The sequence below is a fragment of the Perca flavescens genome, chromosome 15 (genome assembly GCF_004354835.1).
Source record: "Perca flavescens isolate YP-PL-M2 chromosome 15, PFLA_1.0, whole genome shotgun sequence".
In the NCBI taxonomy this organism is placed as follows: Eukaryota; Metazoa; Chordata; class Actinopteri; order Perciformes; family Percidae; genus Perca; species Perca flavescens.
In genome coordinates this window covers 16,631,378-16,644,246 of record NC_041345.1, presented here as the reverse complement: position 1 = coordinate 16,644,246, position 12,869 = coordinate 16,631,378, and the positions used below count along the sequence as shown (strand labels likewise).

The window sequence follows — 12,869 nt, the reverse complement described above, 5'->3', positions numbered from 1 at the left end:
CAAAAACAGACACAGCAGACTTATTTATAGGAATAATTTACCATACTTTAAAAGAGAGCAGAAACAAATACTTTATTTGTACATGAGGGTAGTTCATTGAGAAATTTACATAAATGAATGTAAAATAAAAAAATAATTTAGATGCTTTTTAATAAAATTAAACCATTTAATGAAATAAATACAAAATATATATGCGCAGACTTATGACAAGTTGTGATGGGTACATACTCAGTTTATGCTGCCTTATTACTGTCCTCAACATTTTGTTACGAGACCAGAACAAGGAACTCCTTTTAATCTCTACAAACTTAACCTAGAAACAGCTGCTGTTGAATGAACTTAATGTATTTCACCCACAACCCTATCATCCATACTGTATACATGCTCCATTCCTTCTATTATGGAGCTTTTTTTTTAAATGTATTAGTCAAAACCTCTTCAACCTACAAACAATACTAAAACTTGACTTTCTACATGTCTAAAGTTAAATACTGTAGCTTGTAGGACTGGCAGAGCTTGTGTGTGGCAGCTTATTTAATCAAATCCATGTTTTCAGGAAGTATTTTTAAATTAAAATTTGAATAGCTAGTCAAGATATACAAGAAACCTTATTTCCATACATACATTTGCATTGTTATGGTTCATATAAAAATGTAAAATTACCACTAATATCTTAAACTGTTCCATTACAGCTCCTTGGTACTGTAACAAGCTGCAGTCGCTTCAACTGTAGGAAGAAAGAAACATGGTAGGTAATGTTTATACCTTTTTTCAGCCTTAAACTTTTCTGTATAAAACTCCCTAAAATTATTTGCAGGTGTGCTTTTATTTTAGCAAAACAAAGTGGCTTGTAGAAAATGTAAATGATTGTCTGGAAAACATTTGCTTGTCATTAGCCTAAGAGCAACATGTATTTTAGAGCTTGTAGGATCTGTGCTGGTTCACACTGGATTTAACAAAAGTATTTGATTCACCTGGAAAGAGGGTTGTCTATTATGGCCCGGTACGGAAGTGTATACTTTTTAGATTATCTGAACATTTTCAGAGTATTTTAAAATGTGTACTGCCTTAAAGCATGAACCTCCAAACCAATTACAATAATGTGCTCAAATTAAACAATACCTCATTTTACAGCATTTCGTTTTGAAACTTTACCACAAGAGGTCACTGTAATGCTAGTCAGAAAATGCCTCAAGCTGTACTGTCTTTCAGCAAATAACTTGCTGAAAAATGACATGTAAACATATCTATCATTAATCCTCTGACTCAATCTTGACTCAGGCTTAAAACAGATCTTAAACATAAAGAGGTCTGGGTGGACAGTCTTTAGCAGCTTTGAAATTATTTTCCGGCAAATACTTTATTCTTTTTTTTCTGAATAAAATATTCTCATTTCTTCTTAAACTAATGGAGCCCGAAAGGCCCAACCAAGTATTAAACATTTGGTCAATATTAGGCTTTTATTTTTTAACTAATCACATCAGACCACTGTGCTCTTGTGTTGAATTATGTACGTTTTAAATATTTGAGATCATCAGTTTGCAAACGTAAATATTTGGCATACATTTCACTTAATTACATTTAAACGTGTTGTTTAACAATATAACAGATTTATAAGTTCTGAAGTCAATCAAGTAAAATGAAAGATGCATGTGCTCTTTACTAATGGTGAGAACCTGCAGTTAGAATGTAATTTCCCGTATTAAACTGTTAACTCTTGACTGTTACAGATAATTAGCTGCAGCCTGTATGTAACCCTAGTCATGGTCGGTCCAATAATAGTAAATGTGCTGAGAATAGTTATTCATTGGGTATAAATACTAACAAAGAAGACTTAAGTTATGAATGAATAGTTTTCTCATTGTAAATGTGAATACAACTATCAGAAAAAGGTCGGCATTAACATAATTTGACTGATTAAGAATGATTACATAATCACACCACTTCCAGGATAGTAAAAGACATAAATATAGAAAAATATGTAATATATATTTATATACGGTGTATATATAAAACTAAGTATCAGAAAGAGAACATATGATGTATCAACATAGAAACAAAGTGAAAATACATAAGAACACAGCATTGCCCCTGCTTAAAAATCACAGCAGGTTGTACAGCAGCAAAGTTCCCCATACTGTTCTTTGCAGCTATGGAACAGGGGGAAAACGGTCATGTCCTCTTAGCCAAGAGAAAATCCTGACATGAACAATCTCTATTGACTTCACTCCAAATTAGGAATGGATCATCGGTAAGAACAACTTGATTTCAAGTGAATTTCATATTTAAATATCTGAAAAAGTACAATAGGAGCAAGGTGTTTAATGCATTTAGTTGTCATGACACCACTGTTTTTAGAGATGGGCGTCAGGAGTTCTCTTGTAAAAGAGTGTGTCAAAAGCAAAGTTAATAGCTACTGTTTTAGAGTTACCAACACCAGCAGCAGCACTTCTCATGACCCAGCAGTAGGAATGATTTCTATTTGGACGGAGTTCTGAATGTAAAGTGACAACTGAGGCAGTGGGAGCTTTATCATTTCGTTAGTCTGTAATATACAGGAAGTAAGTTGAATTGCATTTCACTTGTAAGGACCGCTCTCATTATCACTATATCCAATATGGATTACTTACGAAAGAGTGGCGTATAAAGTAAAGAGGCAAAACATCACCCAGTAAGTGCTGTGGCATACATATCAGAGAGCATACCATCATTAGTTGCATTAGGCTTAACCTTACAGTAGGTGGTCACACCACATTTAATCATCATGTAATTAAGCCCAAATAACATCAGTAATGCAAGAATACCTTCTGTAATCTTCTCCAATTCTTGAATCAGTTGCCTATGTAAGTTTTTTTTTTATACTGCATCTTAAAAGTAGTATTTTAAGTGCTATATAATGATAGACTCTGGACAATATCCGATCTTTTGAATCCAAATAAATCTGGCCTAAAGATCACTTTCCAACTCTACATTTTACTCTTCCCAAATCTACCCGTTCAACCAAATATAATTTTCAATCTGTGGAAAACAAGTATTCACCTCCTTTGCATTTTAAAATATTAGATGAATACTTTTTCTAGTCAAAGGGCCATTAAGATACCAACAATCACATTGCAGCACCTGTTGAACACCTTATACAACAGAGCTAACTATACACTTTTCAGCCCCACTGACAAAACCAGCAATTTCTCAACAAACTACTAGCACAGTTCAAGCCTTCCATGGATGAGCCCTAATGACAGCAAATTAAATTCTTTAAAAGCTGATTTACCTGACGTATATGTGAGAAATGTTTTTTTTTTTATTATTAATTTTTTTTTTATCTTTGTGCGGTTGCCAGTAGGCGAAAAAAGGCACAAATAGCCATATTGTAATAATATTTTAAAAGTGGAGTCGATATAGTCTAGCAAAGACTTGCAAACAAAATCTGGCCTAATGATTGAGTTTTAAACTTTTAAAACAAGTAAATAAATGTTACTTCAAAACAAAATTAGACCATCAGGAGTATGAAAGCCTTTACTGGCGTGTACTGACTGCTGTTCTCTGGCATTACTTTCCCTAAATACTAAAACAGCTATTTGGTATGACCACCGAGTAAAACTGCATAACCAAGACAGAAATATGAACAATAGCGCATCACGAGTAGAGGCCTTTAGCTGAACACTGGTCAGTTATCAAACTATATAATGCAGTGCTCTCCAAATGGGCCATAGAGAGCCATGTGTAGGCAGGTTTAAACTCCAAACAAACACTACAACAGGTGATTTCACGGCTTAGAATATTCCAAAAGAGAAGACGAACTAATCAGTGAAAACATCTGTTTGGCTGCTCCTAAAGGCAACTGGTTGGAGCCCTCTGGTAATTGGCTTTAATGGGGCGTCCACCTAATCTCAAGGCTGGAACAACACATCCTCGTCTTTGTGTCAAACTACATGTTAGTATTCTATAAGAACTTGTATTGATCATTTGAAGGGAAAAGCTTCAAAGGCTCAATTTACATTGAGACACTTCTACATACAGAAAGTGGGATTTGGCATAGGCTTTGCAAATAGCTTTACTGTCACATATGTACTATTTAAATCTCAAGTTTTATGCTCCATAGCATAAGAGCAGTCCCAGGCCAATGCTGCCACATTAAGGCATGTCAAATACTTTTTTACACTGGAGTAAAAAGCAAATCTCTGCTAACAGTCATGGAAGAAGGGTCACCGAGGCCCAGTACCCTGCCAGTGCTGGGGGGATGGTGGGTTGCACAGTGCACAGACAATGTAGATTGTGTAAGAGAGACAGAAATAGGGAGACAGAGTTGTGAATGCAGCATAACATCACATAGAGCTTGCCATCGTATTCCATCCCTCAGTCTTACTACTGAGGGTCCTTTCAGAACAGGATTCGTGGGTTCAGGCTGGGTTGGAACCGGGAAGGACCAGGCAGAAGGAGAGCCCAGTCCTGTCAACACTAGGAGAGAGTTGAGAACGGGGACGGGCTGGAGTTGTTGCGGTTGGCGGACTTGACAATGGTGATGACGCTGGTGGTGGCCACCTTGCCTGGAGAGAGGGGCCCGCGGGTCACAGACCGGGCAAAACATTGCAGGGCCTCATACTTGGCTCGCAGGGCATCCAGCTCCAACCTCATGCTAGCATTCTCGCGGGCCAGCTTGTCTACCTCATGCTGCAGCTCTGTCTTTTGTCTCTCCAGCTCCTCCTTCTGGGTGACACGTTTGATGCGGCAGCTGGCAGCGTAGCCCCGGTTTTTCAGGGTCCGTCGCCGCTGCTTCAACTTCGCAACATCATCCTTGGTCAGCCCACGCAGGTGCTGGTTGAGCTCCCGCACGGACATGGCCACCAACTCATCGTCGCTGACCGCCGGGGCATTCTCACCCACCTCCTTCTTGACCTGCAGGACATAAGCAGTGGATTGAGAAATGTGGATCTTTTTAATATTAAGACATGGTGCTGTTCTTCAACTTCTCACACTTACCTTTAAAGCTTTGCTCGTCTTAAAATGAGTCGTCATTCCCTGCATGCAGACAACTGGCCAGAATCTCACAGAAGACACACTGAGGAGTGAAAAGAAAAAAAATAGCGTAACTTAAATGAAACACAACATTATCAGTGGTAGAAAGTAAAAAAGTATTATTCAAGGACTACTTTATTAACAATTTAGAAATACTGGTTAGATTAAGTAGGCTATTTCCATTTTATATTACTGTATACCTCTTCAGGACATTTAAGAGAATATGATTGCACTATTCAATCTTCTACATTTTTTGGACTTCACAGATGAACATTTTACAGACAACATATGATTAGTGTTAAACTATGATGCATTGTTAAAGATGAACCTGCCAAAAGTTAATAATGTAGTTTAGAGGATCTCCATTTTGTCCAGTTACAACATTAAAATGATGCATCAGTAATTATCAGGTAATATATGTAATATAGCACTGATGGGTTATTTTTCTGCATAAGTAATTGTATTAAACAACATTTTTGCTGACAATACCTATGTAGGCTTACTCTTACTTGGATTTGGAATATCTGAATACTTTAGCTACTAATGCATATTTGTATACATTGCAGATATGGAGTACAACATAATATTGGCACTCCTCACCCCACAAATTCACTTTAAAGACACAACATTCCAGGATTGCGTCATGTGTCAATATTAATGTTAGCGCCACAGATGCCAGCAGAGGGCAGCATGACCTCATTAAATACAACCCCTGGAAAGTGCCTATATTTACTTGTTAGAGGAGGAGGGCACTAACAATGTAGTTCACTAGACCAAGCAAGATTAGAAACAGGCAACCTCTTTCCCTCTCTCCATACAACTTTGAATTGAAGCTCTGGATCTAGGCTGGGACAGTTTTTTAAAAAAGCCTCTCTGTACTCATTACAGTGAGGCACATCGTATCCAGACTGCTTCCATGGCCAAAAAAAGCGAGAGCGCTGAGCTGTAATCCTGTGAGAGGCACACATACCCCAAGGCTCCATTTCAGGACCTGCAGACCAGCCTGACTACGAGTGCACTGTTCCATGCTCGACTGCTGCCATGGAAACGCCCTGCAAATGGGCGTGGGAGTGTGAGTCACATGGTCACCAAAAGGGTAAACAACTCATTCATAACCACACCACAGCCTATTCATAGTACATTAGAAGTGCTGATAACTCAAAAGGCGTCCTGTGTACAAACATCCTCGATTTGTCTTACATCCCTTAAATCCAGACCAATGTGATGAATGATATTTTATTCCCCTAATCTGATGTTTTGTTGTCTACAGGGGCACGGCCACCACTCTGCCTCCTCATTGCACATTAAAACAGACCATCACATCAGCATGACATTAACAGTTATGCTGAACTTTACAGGGCGGTAGATACGCATGTGGAAAATTCCTGGAGATAGAGTGTCACAGAGAAATACTTTCCTTTATAGTCACTGATGTATTTTTGCTGTGAGACAATGTAGTCGATCGGTTTAGGCCTGTCTCTCGTTGGTTGGTTCCTCTTACACTGGGCTTTCCTGAGCTGCTCTATGCCCTTATTTAACTCTGGCGGATATATTTAGCCCACAGTGCTGGCACAAATTTCTGCTAACTAAACAATTTAAGTCTGCATGCGATAAGTGATACCTCAGCAAGAGGGCAAATATTCTCTTGCAGTCTGCAGTTAGCCTGCAGCTTCAATGGGAGAAAATACTCTGGGTGTGGCTGCTCTTTTTGGGATGTTTACACATTTTCACATAATATGGCTATATTGCTAATACAGGACTTTGAAACAGTTGGTATGCAGTTGCTGATTGCAAGTAATAGTGCAGTGGGCATGAAAAACAACTTTGTCACTCTTGTCTTTGACGTAACCTGAACATTAGTCATTGTCCTTATAATCACTTAAATTCAACAGAATGTGTTTCATGTTTTTGTCACAAGCAGATGAACCTCAAATATGTACCAACCAAACGGCTAAACCCAGAGCCACATAAACTCATGTTTAGACATTTAGGGAACATCTGCTGCTCTCTCTGGTGTCCTTTATTCATTTAGCAAAACACATTGCAAAACATTGCATAATTGAGATTTCAGAAGCATCAAATAGAGATGAAGAGCTAAAATACAACGTTCCTTGACAGCAAGTTGGCCCGAACTGCCTAATTTAAGTGGTATTGCATCAGAGGGGGTCCCTGGGTATATTCCTTGCAAAGATCATGAAAAAGTCGTGTGGGGCCTCTCTCTCTTCAAACAAAAGACCTCCAGCTTGAACCCAGAGGCCAGGTTGTTTCCCTGAAATTCTTTAGGCATGTGCTTATGTTTTTGCAACTCGCAGAGAGACAATGTTTTCCTGATCAAGATGCCAAAGTTTCCTCAGAGGAAAAACAGCAATTACATTACACATCCAAATCCACTCTTTATGATTTTGCCACTCATACGAGACAGGCATATTTCACAACAAATCTTCTCGCTATAGTCAAAACAACACGTATTAGTTTTTTTTCATAACAGTAAGAAAAGGAGTCTGGGAAAATACCTCAAGGAAAAGCCACAGATGGCGGGTAAAGAACAAAACCACATTCCTGTGGAATCAACACACATGTGCAAACCTTTACATGCCCAACACAGGCAGAACATTCAGTCTGAATATGTCTTGTGATGCACTCAGATATGGGGTGGGGTTCAAATCCTACTTGTAAAACAACGTCTGCAAAATTCACAAAATGTCTGGAATCTAGAAGCGTCTCCCATCATTCACTTGCCCAATCATATCAAAGGCACCCTGTGTGCACGTGTGGAAGTCAGGAGTCCTCTATACATTCTATCTTTCATTTTACTTTCCTAAACGTTCTCATTCAAAAGAAAATATTTCATTCCTCAAGATAATTGTCTGATGAATAATAACCAAAAATGTACTATTTACTCAGCGATAATGTTATCACTAAATTATGAGAGTGCACAAAAATGCAGATTAGAGCCAGGGGATGACGTGAGAGTAACTCCTGACCTAACTGTTGGTTACGAACACTATACACACATTTCATGGCTATGGTTGTGTGTTAAGCATGTCTTATTTGATGTGGAAAGCAGAATGTTTGCTGGTAAACCTGCTACTTTGTTCTTTGGGTGTACACATTGCTTTGAAGATAAACTGACCCTTTCAAAACTATTTTTTTTTTTAGAATGCCTAAAAAAACTAGGCAAATACTCATTTTTACATGCATGCAAATCAGCCCGAGTTAAACAGCTTTTAAAGAGCAAATTCATGTCAAATATGGACCTTTTCAGACCAGGTCAGTTTAATAAACACATGTACCATTTGTTCACTGATGCCAAATGTTTATATTTTCAAAGTCAGGCAACTGGTCAAGTTCAAGTCTTTAGGTAACTGTGGGGCCCAGCCTTTTCCTAAAATAAACAGCATATCAAAGTATGCGCTCATACTACCAGTGATAAATGCAGAGTCGGCTTGTCTGGACTCTTTGTTTGTTTATCTTCTCTTTTTGTTTTAATTTGGGAGTAGGTTAAGCACAAAGCAGACTTGTTGCTGCCCTTGACAGCCTGATACACTCCTCTGAAAAAGCTCTTGCTTTTCTTGCATTTTTCTCAGGGAGGCGGAGAGGTTTCCCTACAGACTGGTGCGCTCTTTCTCCAGCGCAGCACATTTGGTGGGATATGTGAAGGAAATGAAGAGCATAGCTGAGCAGTGAGTCATGCTGTTTACTGGTAAAAGCCTCGACCAGCGGCAGGGAATCACACCCTCCCGATCTGACGTTTCCTGGAAAATCCCGTTGTTTCGCAGGGAGGAAGGAACAGTACAGAGAACCTTGGAAATGGCTGGCAACTTTTGTGCGGAAAGGGAGAAGAACTCTCAGAATAGCTGAGCAAAGATACTCTCCCAACCAGGGATGCTGGGATTCAAAGAAATGTCAAGAATGCAAAAAAAAAACAATACATACCCATCCCACTTTTTACTACCTGAAACCAATGTGTGAATACTACTACTACTACTACTACTACTACTAATAATAATAATAATAATAAGAAGAAGAAGAAAATATTAATGTTTACAAATTATCCATATGTCAGTGCTTCTCCTTCAGAACAGCCAGCTGAGACACCAGGACAGAGAAGAGGTGACGGCATAGCATACATTCTGAATGCGGTGGAACTGTAAAGCGTTGGTTTGTGCATCTGCCAACATGCAATTTGAGTCACGGTGGGATCAGGAAGTTGCCAAGGAAAAAGATCAACAATTGAATCAGCATGTCAGTCCCATGGAGAAGAACCAAGAAGAAATCCCTAATAACACCACAATCCAACAAAATAAATAAATGAGTAATCTTGACACTTGCCACACCTCCCACCATAATGAGGTGAAAGCAGCCGGTTGAGATTTGCTCACTGACAGAAAAGCAGCAGAAGGCAGAATGCTAATCCCTGTGGGTGGCAGAGTTAGCAGCCTGAGACACTATACAACTGTCAGGGACTCACTTCGGACCGATACACCGCAGGCCTGTAAAGACATGCATCTGTTATTGCCTGCCTACACTCTGTTTGGCATGTTCAGCTGTGAATAAAACCACTGGCTTCCAACGTCAATAATCAAAACTCAACATCTTTTTTTTCCCAGTAATACAAGCAAAACACATCATGACCAACGTGTTCCCTGTGAGTCACAGCATCACAAACCACAGCTATTTCACTTTCACAACAGTCCACACCACAAAAACGTTTTGAATTCTGCTACGCTTTCATCCATCACTACTGACTGGCAAAAAGAGATCTCCTATATATCTGATGACAATCACACTGTATCCTGTGTTTTCAGGGGAATTTCACCAGCTGTGCCTTGTCACTATCACGGACTATTCGGGTGGTAAAATGAGTCAGCCACTTACTTCTCCATCCAAAGAAGACATCATGACTTTGGTGATTGAACCACATGTTCACCTCATGACAGAGGAGTGCACCGCTCCCACTGTTTGTCTGTGCACCCACCAGAAACAACAGTGAATCACAAACGCCTCTCAGATACACATTTGTGACCATCTAAGTGAAACAAGTTACTCAAAGACAAATATTTTCCATATATTTATCACAATGGCCTTAAAATGTCACACATCTTAGTTATACAATAAAACAAACACACACTAAACTGTAGTAAAGCATTATTATTTCTGAGGTAAAATGGTGTTGTTAGGTAATTATCAAAAAAATCAAATGTACCTTTAAGACACGGTTTCCTTATCTTTACCCAAGTCATAAAGATTTATGTAGACCAGAAATGATAGCTCAACAGAAGGATAACATAAAGTATTTTCTTCTTCCAGAGTGATTTATTGTGTGTTGGCCAGTCAGCCCTGGTGGTCTAACTTCACTTCGTGCCCTTTGTCCCACATGGCTAAAATGCAGACCACGTGTTGTTTCCAATGTCAAAAGTAGGCTGGTATTTTTGCATTATAGAAGCCGAATTAAATCCCGCGTTGAAATGAACCGTGCCAGAATTAAAGGGGATATGAATTCGTTTAAACGGGACAGTCAGTGAGTTTACTAACTTCCATTTCCCCCCCCAAAAAATCATTCGAGTGACAGAAAGTAGGCTATAAATAAACAAGCAAAAATGTCTTTTATCTTATAATAACTCATTATAATGGTTCTTTTGCGCTCAGTAATAAACATATATGGGCGATTTAACAGTAACTTTAACAGCATTGAACCGTGACATTAACATGACTGTACTTAGACAAAACATTGTGATTTCTATAATCTTTTTATTTAAATGCGCTGAATAGACATTTTCTGTGCTCGTTATAGTGTTATTATATTTTTTTGTAAAAGTAAGTAATGTAGGCAGATTTCACTCACTGAGACAATGCATCCAATTAACTTAATTAAAAAAATGACCAGCCTAATTCAAATGATTGAAAATCGGCAAATAAAGAAAATTAAAAACAAAATAGGATAAGCAGTTATTCGAAATTATTATTATTATTATATATATATATATATATATATATATATATATATATATATATATATATATATATATATTTGTTTGTTTAAGTTTTTATTTCCCCCCACTTATTTCACGCGACAACCTCTGAGCCACTTTTGGGGCATTGTGTTTTGTTACTTTAACACAACACGTGTCGACGCGACGCGAAACAATCTACTAAATCCACATCAACTTTCATAAGCGGGATCAAAACGTTATCCTACGTGATGGGCGCGCGTGGCCAACATAATCCTGTCTGCATGAGTCAATATATCACAGTGACAACTTCGGCAATTTAGAAAGGGATGTCAAAACATCTTTCCCCAAAAAAAAAAAGTACACAAGCTCACCTCTGTGGACGCAGATATCTGTGGACCGTGATGCGTAAAAAACTGTCGGAGTAGGTTTCCGTTACAGGCGGCGAAGTAACTTGACACAATTGGTATAAAGCGTCCAGCAGACAGCAGCGGTGTATCCTCGTACTAAATCAACTACAAAACAACAACAATGTACCAACATTCCACGCTCTGCTTCCGCAAGCACTCACGTCACCGATTCCTCGTGACCGCCCCCTCCATTCATGAAAATAACTTTCTGCTGACGTCAGTCTGGGAAGGGGGTGCTGGGGGAGGCCATAAATAGAAGGTAGATACTGCTGGCCACTGCTTTTGCTTACTTTACAAAGTCAGCTCTGATATTAATCCAAGAATACTCATAGAAAACTATGTATCATCAAAAGTAAGTCATAAACTCTCATCTACTGACCCCCCTCCCCCTCCCCCTCCAATAGACTCATTTATGGTCAGATCTTAACAACAAGGTATTCAAAAATGTGCATTAACTGAGAGAAAACAGCGACCTCCTCTCTCTGTCTGACTTGGGAGCAGCAGCATTCCTTTCCTGAGGAAAGTATGTGGCGTAGTAGCCCGGCAGTCACAGGATTTCTCTATTTTAACTGCACTGCTGTCGGTAACGTCACAGGTTATTCTGGGTAATTAAGTACTGAATGTAAATATGTAAGTCAGTAGCCTTTTAAGGGCTGCTGCACTCTTATGGGTTTCCCTGTTCATTTATCCAATATGACAATACCTCAGCTTTGAGGTTGCTCAGACTATAGTGTCTGCGAAAAAACAGATGCTGTGTGTTTACACTATAAACTCTGTTGGCCACACAGTTTAAACAAGGATAAAGAGGAGGAGGAAAATGCACTTTCACATGTTTTTCTTCTTTTTCTGCTGACTGGACCAACATGACTAGGAGCACATTTAAAAAAACTAAAAGTATCTTGTGAAATACCCACGTTTTTGCAGGGTATACTGTAACTTATGGTATTTTTAAAACACATTTGAAATACAGCTTAGATTGCAAAACCTGCATGGTAAAGGTAAAAGTGGAGCCAGTGGGGCAGAAATGATGAAATTAGATGTGGAATCTGGTTAGTTTTATGAAGAGCCCCATCTACTATCAAATTTAGCAATTACTGGAGCCTATACTGTCAAATAAGATCTTAAGAAAGTATACATGGACAGAAAACCCCCATCATAATAAACGGCAATGCTCCATTTGCCACATGTAGACAGTCATTGTCTGGCTCATGGTGTAAGACTTTGAGCTTTTTTAATTGCCCATTTCAGGCCAAAATTAGCTTCATTGTTGAATCTGCTTTGTTCCATGATGGTTTCTGTCTGAATGGTGGTGTTTAGCCACTGGAGAGACAAAAGCAGAGACACTTAAACATTAAAAGCACACACATCTCGGATGCATGATGTAATTTTGATCTTTAGATAAAGTGTGACTAGCAAGTAAACCAATGAGAAATGTTACGATGTGGCTAGTGTGCCAAAATGAATAAACACTTTGCACACATACTGTACAGAT

The 12,869-nt window shown here is 38.8% G+C and overlaps 1 protein-coding gene across 3 annotated transcripts; it reads right to left on the bottom strand.

Moving 5' to 3' along the window:
* Positions 1–46: 46 nt before the first annotated feature.
* mafk (v-maf avian musculoaponeurotic fibrosarcoma oncogene homolog K) lies at positions 47–11,546 on the bottom strand. Of its 3 annotated transcripts, XM_028600205.1 has the most exons (4): positions 11,342–11,546; positions 5,987–6,068; positions 4,981–5,059; positions 47–4,896 (listed from the first exon to the last, which is right to left on the bottom strand). In XM_028600205.1, the coding sequence occupies exons 3-4, from the start codon at positions 5,023–5,025 to the stop codon at positions 4,459–4,461; spliced, it is 483 nt and encodes a 160-aa protein (XP_028456006.1). In that variant the 5' UTR covers positions 5,026–5,059; positions 5,987–6,068; positions 11,342–11,546; the 3' UTR covers positions 47–4,458. The 3 variants fall into 3 exon arrangements, with proteins under 3 accessions (XP_028456006.1, XP_028456005.1, XP_028456007.1); XM_028600204.1 differs by lacking the exon at positions 5,987–6,068; XM_028600206.1 differs by lacking the exons at positions 5,987–6,068; positions 11,342–11,546 and adding an exon at positions 10,223–10,367.
* Positions 11,547–12,869: the final 1,323 nt, after the last annotated feature.

What these genes read in the sequence shown, in the direction of transcription:
- mafk (XM_028600205.1), bottom strand. Translation starts at nt 5,025, where the DNA reads ATGCAGGGAATGACGACTCATTTTAAGACGAGCAAAGCTTTAAAG. An exon ending in AGACGAGCAAAGCTTTAAAG is followed by an intron (nt 4,897 to 4,980) that starts GTAAGTGTGAGA and finishes TATGTCCTGCAG; the next exon opens with GTCAAGAAGGAGGTGGGTGA.